The sequence below is a fragment of the Paralichthys olivaceus genome, chromosome 1 (assembly GCF_024713975.1).
Source record: "Paralichthys olivaceus isolate ysfri-2021 chromosome 1, ASM2471397v2, whole genome shotgun sequence".
Taxonomy (NCBI): domain Eukaryota; kingdom Metazoa; phylum Chordata; class Actinopteri; order Pleuronectiformes; family Paralichthyidae; genus Paralichthys; species Paralichthys olivaceus.
In genome coordinates, this window is record NC_091093.1 from 21,839,811 (window position 1) to 21,851,898 (window position 12,088).

General features: G+C 41.9%; 4 protein-coding genes across 4 annotated transcripts; 1 reads left to right on the top strand and 3 right to left on the bottom strand.

The window, feature by feature from the left end:
* Positions 1 to 64: 64 nt before the first annotated feature.
* mrpl16 (mitochondrial ribosomal protein L16) lies at positions 65 to 2,488 on the bottom strand. The gene is made up of 5 exons (XM_020079662.2): positions 2,250 to 2,488; positions 1,437 to 1,508; positions 1,190 to 1,338; positions 747 to 1,040; positions 65 to 561 (listed from the first exon to the last, which is right to left on the bottom strand). Exons 1-5 carry the CDS (start codon positions 2,317 to 2,319, stop codon positions 370 to 372), a joined length of 777 nt encoding a protein of 258 aa, XP_019935221.1. The 5' UTR covers positions 2,320 to 2,488; the 3' UTR covers positions 65 to 369.
* Positions 2,489 to 2,928: 440 nt separating this feature from the next.
* txnl4b (thioredoxin-like 4B) lies at positions 2,929 to 4,925 on the bottom strand. Its single transcript, XM_020079984.2, has 3 exons — positions 4,738 to 4,925; positions 4,484 to 4,635; positions 2,929 to 3,840 (listed from the first exon to the last, which is right to left on the bottom strand). Exons 1-3 carry the CDS (start codon positions 4,867 to 4,869, stop codon positions 3,675 to 3,677), a joined length of 450 nt encoding a protein of 149 aa, XP_019935543.2. The 5' UTR covers positions 4,870 to 4,925; the 3' UTR covers positions 2,929 to 3,674.
* A 218-nt stretch (positions 4,926 to 5,143) lies between these two features.
* Positions 5,144 to 7,007, top strand: trmt10c (tRNA methyltransferase 10C, mitochondrial RNase P subunit). The gene has a single exon (XM_020079982.2). It carries the CDS (start codon positions 5,379 to 5,381, stop codon positions 6,894 to 6,896), a length of 1,518 nt encoding a protein of 505 aa, XP_019935541.2. The 5' UTR covers positions 5,144 to 5,378; the 3' UTR covers positions 6,897 to 7,007.
* Positions 7,008 to 7,050: 43 nt separating this feature from the next.
* blzf1 (basic leucine zipper nuclear factor 1) lies at positions 7,051 to 12,019 on the bottom strand. The gene is made up of 7 exons (XM_020079983.2): positions 11,883 to 12,019; positions 11,541 to 11,616; positions 9,863 to 10,314; positions 9,383 to 9,582; positions 9,041 to 9,169; positions 8,276 to 8,507; positions 7,051 to 8,180 (listed from the first exon to the last, which is right to left on the bottom strand). The coding sequence occupies exons 2-7, from the start codon at positions 11,560 to 11,562 to the stop codon at positions 7,998 to 8,000; spliced, it is 1,218 nt and encodes a 405-aa protein (XP_019935542.2). The 5' UTR covers positions 11,563 to 11,616; positions 11,883 to 12,019; the 3' UTR covers positions 7,051 to 7,997.
* Positions 12,020 to 12,088: the final 69 nt, after the last annotated feature.

The window sequence follows — 12,088 nt, forward strand, 5'->3', positions numbered from 1 at the left end:
CATCTCTCTCATTCAATGAAATCTATCGTTCCTTCAGAGTTTTAGTGTACACAGAAGTAAATGCTTTCAATTTATTTTGTTTTTTATTGTTGTCACTTTAGCTGGTCAGTCAAACAAACACAAATCCAACATCGTCACAATACTTGAGTCAACATGTGCAACTGAAATACATATTTTATCTGTTTTTTCAAAGCAGAAAAATGGAAAACGCCTCTGTTTAACAAAAAGTATCATTGAGGCTGTAAAAACAAAGAAAATATGGAAGAAAAGTTTTCCAAATGTACAGAAAGTCAGGTTTCCAAAATGTAGACTCCTTCTTCAACAGTGTTGTCTGGATTGTGTGACAATGATTCTAGTCCCTCACGTCTGTCACACCCTCCCCGGGATGTGAAATTTGCCTGTGAAGCGTCCATGGTTGTGCAGGTCAAAGGGGCTGAGCACCTTCCTGATCCCCAGCATGTTGCCCTGCACTATCTGCTTAAAGGTCCAGGGGTTCTGGTTGTTCTGCTCCATATCAACCTGCTTCTGCTGCAGATCTGCTAGACTCTCTCTGCTCATGACCTGGAAAAACAAACAATAATAAAACATTTTAACGCAGAAATTAATTACAATTACAGTGTTCAAAAGAAATAAATTATATATTCTAGATGTTTGTAATCAAATGAAAATAAGTGAACCTCTTTCAGAACACATTACATTTGTTGATATAGAAAATGGCAATGTAGATAGTGTATTTGTTTTCTCACCTTGGCAGGGAAAGGCAGCTTCTTTGCCACCTCAATCAAGATATGCTGAACCTCCCCCAGCTCCACTTTTCCTCCCACCTCCACGATTAAACGACCGTAACGCACAGGCGTCACGTAGTGGTCGATGGCCCCCTTTCCTCCACCCATGCGCTGACCCAGACCTTTGCGTGTGATGGGCTTGTATGGACCATTGATGCGCCACCGGGCAAATGTAGTCCGGGAATCCATCTTGCGGTTGATGGTTAGACGGATCATCTCTATGTGACCCCAGTGTAGGTAACCCCCACCCATAGCCTAAACATCAGAGAGAGATAGAGGAAGAGGAACATTTCAGTTGAATGAATGAATCAGTTAAAGATAGATACTTTTCAAAGACTTAAATGCTTCAAGCAGCTTTCACATTTCACCAGACAACAGTGTTTTCAGAGAATAAATGGACTCACCACGATAGCGTACTGTCCTGTAGTGAAGGTATTTCCTCCCCTCGTCGGTCCTTGGATATCACGTAGCTTCTTCATCTCTTTTTTGGCCTTTTTTAGGTTGGGCACCTTGTTCATGAACTTCAGTTTAGGTTTCTCAGGCAGCACCACATCTTCACAGGTAAAAACAAAACAAGGAAACATGAGAACAACAATACTGAGATTCCAAAAAATCCAAAATCAAATAAATGATAAGATGATGAATAATTACCACTGTAGTCTGGAGGGATCTCATACGTCTTGAGGCCAGCAGCCAGGACTTTCAAGTGGCTGAACAAAGGACCTGTGGAATAAAGAACAGCATTGACATGATGTTTGGAAAAAGTAGCCAAATACAGAATGATCTTATGTTAATGCTTATTTAGCTCAGTTTATATTACAAGCCAACACAAATAAATCATTTGGATGATCAGATCGCTTACTTTTTTCTGTTCTATTTCTACTATAAGATTTAGACAATCGTGTTTAGGATTGTTTGGACTTCTAGTTTTCTGATTTATTGGAATATGTCGTAACTGTGTTTTTCAGCCTCATGAAGCTGTTTGTTAGAAACTCATCTATAGGGACTGATGTTCTTCTGCCTCCACGTTAGAAATAGTTACTTGGTGTTAAGCTTTAACCCTAATGAGATATCTGTTTATATGTCGGTGAAGCACTTTGTAAACCAGTTTTTTCAAAATTGATAAATAAATAAAGTGTAGCATTAATATCTTTATTTTTTCTTATAATTATTGTTGTTGTTGTTATGTCTCTTTATGACTTAGTTGCCATCCAAGTTTTGCATGCATTGCAAATACTGCACCAGATATTTGTTCTTTACTTTGTATATGTGTTAACTTATAATATAATCTTCACAGTTTCCTTCTATGTCTTTTTATCACTGTGGTTAAAACTTTGATTTATATGATGTTAGTTGGAGCGAGTAGCGTGGTGTTACATCTGTTTACTGAGGTATTTATTAATATGCACGCTACCTGTTAAATGTAATAGGTGAATTCAGCACAGACAGTGTCAGTGTCGTTACCTTGTCGGTGACCGGAGGCTCTGCAGACTCCGGTTAATCCGCCCGCAGCGGCCTTGATGAGTGAAATCATGATGTTGGTGTTGAGCTGGACTCTATTAACACCGGACCGTCGCCTCCTGAGGTCGATACATGAACATTTTATCCGCTGAATTAACTAAACTGTTGTGAACACGCTCTGAGGAAGGTCGCTGCCATTTCTGCTGCACCACTTCCGGCAGTGTTCCGTCAGAAGAAGAGTCACTTCCTGTCCGTCCGAACGTTTTTCACAATAAAAGCCTTATCTCTATGACGCTACAGTATAAAGTGCAAAGAAGCCGGCTGCAATTTAATACATCATTTGTGCATCTATGTATTTCTTTTCATTTGTAAGTCAATAGTTCACATATTAATTCATACCTGCATGAAAGTTATTAACCGTCAAAACTGTTTTAAAAACTGTTGATGTCATCTGTACTATAATTTTAGTGCATGTGCTCATTATGACACTGCACGAAGAGGTGTTTTAAATGTTTTTGTGCTAAACCTCAGTGAAAAACACATTTCTTAGAGCTTGCACGATAAAGCGATGTGATCACTGTAAACACAGTCCAGACAAAACGAGCTCCTCTTTACACAGAGAAACTGTAAACATTAACTCCAAATAAACAGTTTACAGGAAGATATGAGAAAAACTCTAGTGCAAGGTAATATATAAAAGTTTATTGCCACAACATAGCATTTACATGGATAAATCAATTGTATGTCTATGCTGATATACAGCTGATTTCCATGGGAAATATCAAAATACCACAAGACATTTTTCTTAAAAAAAAAGATTAAATTAGAACAAAGCTAAAGGGATTCATTCATCTAAATTCACTTACTGTCCAAAAAACATGAACTAATGAGAAAACCATAAAACTGTCCTGCTGTTGATTCATTTGAATATGGGATCTTAAACAACGTCCAATACATTGTCACATTCCTATATGTGAGTGTACACAGGAGTCCAGTGAAGTTTGAAAGAAGTAATAAAAAAGTTTCTGTTTACATTCTGCATTTCACAGAAATTGTTTGTATCCTTGCAAGACCAAAATTCTTTGAAACAATGAAAGACGCATTGTTAAAATCCATGTTTACAAGCTTTCACTTTACCTCATAAGAACCTTCATGTTACTGTTGAACAGTGACATTAATACTGTGCAGAAACTTCACAACCACACAGCAGAGAAGAGTAAGGGGTCATGTGCTGTTTAGCTTCTGTTGGAAAGTGCAGATATTTAATAAGGCTCCTAATCTGAAACACTTGAGATGAAAGCTTCTTCAGGCAGCTGCTTTGTATCTGAAATTTGAAGATGTTTCTCTGACTTAATCACTCAGCAGTAGTAGATGCCTCTCTGTAACAAAACATTATGATCGTAAGGCCACACAGTGGATGTGTTAAGTTTAAATTCCGTGATAGAGGAGATCATATTTGGGAATGTTCCGAGGGTCTATGGGACTCTGAACAATCATCTTTCCCCGCATGGCTCCTCTGTAAATGACTTCAATCAGATCCATGAAATCTTGCTTCGTCTTAAAACTGCCGACAAATTTGGTGTGATCTGGGGAGCTGAGAGAGAAAAAAGCAAAATTATTATCAACCAAACGTAAATCACTCTTTTCAAGTTTCATCATAGTGCTTTGCATCTGTGGTAATTTGACGTTTATAAGTTTTGATGTGAATTTGACAAAAAAAACTGATTGTAGCTGGATAGTGTCACTTTAAATTAAAGATGAGATGTTTACTTAATAAATAAATTAGTCCATTAACAGAAAAATAATAAGCAACTATTTTGAAAACAGAGCAATAGTTTAAAATTTTTCAGGCTTCTTTGTCTTTGCCTCTCTTCATCATCAGCGATTGGTGACATGAACTTTGATTTCCTCTGTCCAGCACCAGCCTTCAACATCCGCCCACTGAAGCTTACTGATTCATCAGAAATAAATGATCAGCAAATTCATTGATGATTGAAATAATATATATATATTGTTACTTGTAAAACTCTCTGCAGCTTTAATTAATGTCTACATATAATGAATATACACCAATGACAAAGCAGTTTAAATATGTCAGTTTGGATTCAAGATGGACAATCGACTAATGCATCAAGAGAAGAAGAATCAGTCGAGTAAAAACAAGGATTGAGTAGAAGTCGTCGCTCTTTTTCAGGTTTATTCTGACCAGAGAATCGAATATTGAGCAGCTCACTGACCCATAATCCACCTTCATGTGCTGCCCGTTGAAGAAGAACACGGTGGAGGGGATGTAGCTGATGTCAAAGTATCTCGTGTAGATCGGAGCTTTGTCCACATCGACGATGTAGATCGACGCCATGTTGCTGAGATCGTGGGAAGTTTTTGACAACTGCAAGAAGACAGACACGACAGATTAGCACATTAGCACAAACACACCGACTCGGAGCACAGGTTTTGTTTTGTTTTTTCTACATCAAATTTCGCTTCTTACAATCTCGTCGAGCTGGAGACAAATCGAGTCTTCGTCTCTGCCGAACCTCAGAACTACGACTTTCTCCGCCACACATTTAATAACCTCATCTATGTCTTTTTTACAAGCTAATTTAGGCAAAAACAAACTCATGCTAGCAGCTAAAGAAGCCTCTTATTCTGTTAACGAGAGGAAATTGCGTCACCACCGCTGTGCAACACTGTAAAACATCCACCTGGAAACAAAAGCTAATTCTTGTTACTGCAAACACAAAAATATATAAGAATTATTATTATTATTATCATGAGCTTAAACTAGAGTGACGTTTCACAGATGATGACACCTATATGGATTTTATATTGGTTTATCGTTTGGCTGCAGTAAGAGGGATACAAAAACACCAAGAGTTTTATTTCACTACGACACATTATAGCGCGACACCGTGCGGCAACGTGACCTTCCATTTATTTTTGACAAGCATGGACACAGACCAGGTGAAGAGAAGTTCCTGGAAACTCAAGACGTGAAACACGGATCAGCTTTAACTTAGTTTTTTTTTTTTTTTATGAAATGTAAAAGAAACAGAGCTTCCTCCGTAACTTCCGGTGTTCCGTTTAAGTCATTCAACTCATAGAGGAAGTGTTTATTTCCTTTTCCTCGCGATGTTGCGGCTCTTCAGTATCCAGGGTTTCCATGAAGTCTACAGGTGCAGTCAGTTTGTGGCATCTTGTGTCACCAAGCGACAGAAGCTCTTAACTCTTCTCCCAGTCTGTCACCACAGAGCCTCCGTGTCTGTCCGCCTCCTCAGCACCGGCAGCCCCGTGTGGAAAGATGCTCTGCAGCCTGAAGGAGACAAGTCAGACGACATGGAGACAGTAGATCTGGACAAATGGAAATCTGTGATGAGATCGAAAGCTGCATCAGAAGAGAGACAACAAGTCTGCGATGAAGAGGATGGAAGCGACGACGATGATGAAAAAGGTGGGAGTTCTTCCCTGGAGGCCACCAGGGATCTGGTCGTGATGTGGCGGCAAGCTGGGAAGCTGGTACCTGAAGAGATGACGCATGAGGAGGTGGAGACGCTGGCGAAGCTCACCACCAAGTCCGCCAGGAAGAAGTACCTGAAGTTCCTGGCCCTCAAGGAGGGCTACAAAAAGAGCCGCAAGGAGAAGCAGCAGCAGAGAAAGGTGGAGAGGGAAGCCATGCTGGAGCGAAAGAGAGAACAGGACAGTGATGCTGACGAAATAAGAAACACCTTCCTCCTCAAGTTCTGGAACCGCTCCCTGGACAAGCTGCTGGCCTGGAGGAGCGCCCAGGCCATGCTGTTCAATCAGCCGCTGGTGTTTGACTTGAGCTACGACTCCAACATGTCCAGGCGGGAGGTGGAGAACACAGTGTCCCAGCTGATGGAGGTGGACGGGTGGAACCGGCGTGCCATCGAGCCCTACCACCTCCACTTCTGCAACCTGCAGCCGGGTGGGGCCTACGAGACGGAGCTGCTCAAACGATATGGTGCAGAGACCTGGGACCGCCTGCTCATCACCAGCACAGACAGACAGCATGTCGATGTGTTCCCCCGGGAACAGCTTGTGTACCTCACCGCAGACTCCCCCAATGTCCTCCGCACCTTCGACCACTCCAAGGTCTACATCATTGGAGCTCTGGTAGACCGGTCCATCCAGTCGGGCTTGTCACTGGCCAACGCAAAGCGCCTGAAGCTGGCCACAGCCCGTTTACCGCTGGACGAGTTCCTCCACTGGGAGATAGGAGCCAAAAATCTGACTCTGGACCAGATGATCCGCATCATGCTAACTCTCAAGGAAACGGGGAAATGGGAGGAGGCGTTGAAATTTGTGCCTAAGAGAAAGCACGATGGATTCCACCAGCAGCAGCAGCGGCAGCATAACGGGGTTCTCCATAACAAGGGCAGGGGAGTCACAAATCATGGACCAAGAGAGGATGGAGAAAGACTGTTCAGATCTGGAGAAAGGACATTTAAAAATGGGGACCAGAGTCTTTACAGGTCGCACAAAGAGCCCAGGTTCACTGGCAGAGACAGAATGGCTGGAGCGTCCAGTGACAGAGAAAACAAGGCAGCTGTGACCAAAGTACGGAGTTCGTTTAACAGCAACATGGAACGAAGAAGAACAGCCGGGAAGTTGTGGTGGGATAATGAGTGAATCTATTAGAATCTGTAACATGGTGTAATAAGGACATTTGAGAAAAGCACTGTCGATGAAATGTAATGAAAAACATGACAAGTGAATAAAATGTTGTAATAGATGCAATGACTGAGTTCCACTGCAGGGTTATAAAGACAATAAGAGCAAGACATTTTAAAAACAGTCAAAACTACTTTGGTCTTTATTTTTGATCTGATATACAAATGATGTATGAACATTTTTGTGTTTTCACGATAAAATTATAGCATCACCATCATTTATACAGATGAAGTAAACCAAAGTATTCCACAGCTCGGTTTTTAAAAAATTGCACATGCAACATTATTTGTCATTTCATTGTTGTCTTGAGGCAAAAACACAGTCATGTTTTTATAATAAATAGATACATCAATTCAAGTAAAACAAATGAAATACCTGGAAAAATATCAGAACATTGTTGCTTCTAATTTTTCTTTCAAACTGCATTTGAAAATATTAAGACCTTTTTTAAATGATGCTGATACAATAAGTCTGTTGTACCTTTTGATTCCTAACTGTCAAATGTCTATTCTGACCCTTTACATCCAAAATACATAAATACAACGTCGTTGAAATAAGCACCATCTCACAGAGGAACTGGGGCAAACTTTGCACAGTGTATGTTGGACTCTCCTCGTCAAAAGACTCACACTTGACTTGAGAACATATTAGTGAATAAAATTTAAAACTTACAAGTCAGAGGAAGCAGACACGTTAACGTCTGTTCACCATATAACACTGACTCATCTTGATCTCACATTCCAGAAATAAGTCTTTCCATGGTTTAAACCAGGCTCCGAAATGCAATCTACATGAACAAAACTCCATTTTCTTAAAGAGAACTAAATAAACATCAGGTGGATAAAATGTAAAAAACATTTTCTAAAGTTATATAAATACAACCGTCAGGGCTGCTATTCACTGAAAGGGGCAAAACAACCAAAGTTGCAAAAAGCTGCCAACTTTTCATGTCACTCAACAAAAAGCAGCGTGATCCTCCGGCGTCCTCTCCTCTTCAGACCGTTTGAAATAAGTTCTGATGCTGCGCTGGCATCACGTCGTGTTGTCGCTCTTTGACCTCTACAGCACCAGGATGTCTCCTGAGCAGCGCTCGCAGCAGTTGAAGGTGATGTTCTCATAGCGGGTGTACGGGTGAAACCTGCCGATGCTCTTCTTGTTGTTGAGGAAGTTTGACGGGGAGTCACTCAGTTGAGGTTCAGTCTGGTTTTCTGGACAGGAAATTGGATCTAAAATCTTCAAGACCTTAGACAGAGAAGAGACAGCGCTTTTGTGAACCTTTGGGTTTTACGACTCATGTTAGAAAATGGTCAGATTTTACAAGGATATAAAGTTGATACCTTTTCGGCCATCTTCTCGGCCGGCGTGCTGCACAGCTGCTCGGCTGTTGTGCTGCTGCTCTTCACCACGGTGTTGCTGCTGTTACTGGTGTTGCCCAGTAGGTGGGAGTTGATGGCGTCTGCTAGCTTGAGATTAGCTGCTGCCAGCTCTCTTGTGCTGAGGGGCTGTGCGCTGGGGTAGTAGGTCTGCTGTCGGCCCCACTGCAGAGACACCAGGAGCTGCTCCAGAGATCTGACCACAGAAGATAAATCATCATTAGACTCTGTCATCGTGACTGAAGGTTCTTCATTTATACCTCACTAACACAGTATCATTCTGAAATAAAGGGCTGCTGTGGTTGTGCTCACATAAGTAGATTAGTCGTCTCTGTTTCTTTCATGCTTTACTATCCGTGGCTTGGCCGTGAACATATTAATTTGCAATATATAATAAATATATATATTTTGGGGCATGTCGCCTTTACTGATAGGACAGCACCCATTAAAGGGGAACCAATGCTAACAGGTGAGCTAGCAAGCACCCCCAATTCTCTTCATTTCTAATTTTTAAAACAACTTAAGTGAAAAGTTGAATTTAAGAGTTTGAAATGTGGCACCTACAAAACTCTGGTGTCCAAATCAAAGGGTATAATGGAGCAACATTCACCTCCTGGCAACTGTAGTGAGTTTCGGTGCCCTTTCCTTGCCTTATCTTGAGAAATTTTAAGTTGTGAGCTATTATAACAAAGATTTCTGTAACCTGTGATGGTTCAGTGGATGTGTTACCTGTGAGTGAGAACCATGTCCCCGGAGAACTCTTCTCGCTCCAACAGCAGATCCTGAATTGCTCCTTGTGCGTCTCTGGTTTGTCTTTGCATTGCTGCCCTGGCATTCGTCAGCTCCTCTGCCATGACTCTGAAGAGGCAACATTGATTGAAGTATTTATTCAGCATGATAACTAATTATGTCAACACTTTTTTTTAATTTGTTGTCCTTCAGCTATACACATAAAGATTGTTTAAAAACTGACAAATGCTTTCAAATAAAACTTCCCATCACTTTCCATCTTTGTCTTTTCATTTTCAACAGTTTCTATTCGTACCACAATAACTTTTGTCTCTTCAATACCTGCTGGCCAGGAACTTGCTCCTCCAAACGTCACACTGAATACTCATTCGCTCCAGCTGCTCTGCAGTGTGAGCCAGGCTGCGGCCCAGAGCTTCGTTCTCCAGAATCAGCTGGTTCTTCTCCCGCGCCAGTCGCTCAAAATGGTATTGAAGGTCATCGCCCACCGACGCCACCAGAAGTCTCTTTAGCTCACGATTCACCTGGAATGAAAAAAACACCGAATTCCTTTAACAGGTGAACACACACATGAGACGAAGTGAACAGTTTATTTTATATTAATTTAAAGCACTCATTTAATGAAAAGAACTATCAAAAACACAGTGGGTTTATCTTGTTGAGAGAAGCATGACTGTGCTGTACTCTTCTACTTATCCATATTCGCTGCTGCATGCTTTGAGATGTGAAACAACAAACCTGGCTGTGCAGAGCCCACCTTGTCTCATATCTAAATTTAATTAAACTGTTTCATTGGAGCCTCACCTCTGTCTGCACACGGAGCTGATTGCAAAGCCCTTCCTTGTCCTGCAGCAGCCTGCGTTCAGAGTTCTGCAGCTTCTCCAGCTGTCCTCTCCAGTCCTCCACCAGAGGCAGCGGGGGAGAGCCCTGCTCCTCAGCCTGCTGCCCAGGGTCCCCTTTACCCTCAGCAGGTCCTGTGCGACTGCTCCGGCTTATAGCAGAACGTGGTACGATGATTCTCACGGCCTCCACCTCTGTGCAGGCCTCTCGACTGACCTTGCCCAGATGGAGCACCCCGAGAGGCTGGGGTGCAGCAGAGTGGGCAGATTTCGGGCTGTGTTTTGGGCTTGCCACCTTCAGAAGGGGAACATCAGATGGACTTGATGGTAGTGTATCCGTTTTCACCTCCAGGATGGCCGGTGGTTTCTCAGTTTCCATGCCATCGCCAGCGCCTCGGACAGGCACCCTGGCGGAACCTGGAAGAAATAAACAAGGCCATGTTTACTCCTAAATGTATTCTGAGAGGTCTACTATGAAGTGCTCCAAATCTGTGTGTGAACATTCCTGTAACAGAAGGATTAAATGGGATTGAGTTGTACATATTTGAGGGGATTTATGTGTCATATATTGTGTTGTGGTCATCCTGAGTCTGCATGGGCTTCTACACACAAGCCAGAACTACAATGTGTCAAACAGATGCCAAGGCATTACCACCACAGTCCCTCTATAGCTGCATGCTATGTCAGCATCAAAAATGTAAAATGGTTTCAAACCATATTGGGCCACAGCTGTACGGATGATTACAGATGGTATTTTTCTTTGTAGCATCAGTCACAAAATCTGATCCAAAAAAAGATGATTGTACAATTTTAATGAAACTAAATTTGGATTGGTCTAGAGCCAGTTCTAAGTAATAACTGTGTTATTATCTTGATCAATCACTCTCCCAGGCCAATAGCAGTTTTGAAAAACCAGTGGTCCGAGATATTCAGTTTACTATCATGAGACAAAGAACAGCAGCAAGTTGATACGCCTGAGAAGGCTTCATCAGGAAAGTTCTGCCAATTTTATTTGAAAAATTATACAATGAAGCTATAACAAATATAGTGAAGTTAGTATAGTTAAAGTTAATAAAGCCAATTACTTTATTATGGACTAATCTGTAAATCTTTGCAGCTCCAGACAGATTTAAACACATTAATCTCAGGCTAAAGAGGGAAACTGTGCAGACTGGATGAGAAGTCAGTCCCCTGCTTATCAGTCTTTATATTTAGCTTCAATACTCTGCCTCAGTTACTTGTGTCTTTCCATCCTTATACTTAAAATATTTGTATTGTCAAAATCCCCATTAGCACATACTTCTTTACAGCGACAGCTTTGTAGTAGTTCTGCTGGCTGGACTTTCATCTCACTGCAGTGAACTTATTCGTTACTCATTTTGACCTTTTATTGTTCTTATGCTCTTGTGTTTCACTGTTTTGTGTGATACTGGATGCCCACATTTCCCTCTGAATCAATAAACTATCTATCCATCTATCATTGAATGTGATTTGATTAAGGGTAAAGAGAGACAATGTGGAGACAAGATGAATTGTGAGGATGTATCTTAAACCAGAGAAGGCAGATGTTTAAATCAGGTCAAAGATGGAAAGGCTCGTTAGTGGAATGTGAAAACAGGAGAACGTGGAGAAACGATGGCTACCTCTCACAGCAGCAGCGGTCATGGTGGAGGAGACAAGATGTCTGTAGTTCAGGAGAAACCCCGGTGACTCCTCTTCCTGTGATGAAATACAGAGAGGACATGTTTAGTTGTTAATACTTACACCAGTCAGTGTTTATATCAGTGACAGTCGCCGGTCAAAGGTCAGGCTCGATCAGCTGCGGCGTGATAACACAACACTGTACCGCTGGAGTGCAGCTAGCTTCAAGGCTAACCTGCTAACGTAAACACAAAGTTTCCCATCCCAAGCTGCCGTCATGTGGACGCCACCGGAGCGGGTGGCCCACATGTGATGGGATTCAAACAGTGAGTTAGAAATCATACCGAGTAAAGCTGGTTCGCTCTCCGTCCTTTAAATCGATGAGAGCCGCAGAACACTGGTTTGTTTTGTCACCGGATATTGTTGGCGTCTGAAGAATGGAAGCTGTGAGGCGGAACTTCCTGTTTGGGGTCCAGCGCTTTCTCCTCATTGGGGGGGGGGGGGGGTCGGTGTTCAGATCATAACATCCATCAAAACTCTGAGTTTTTAA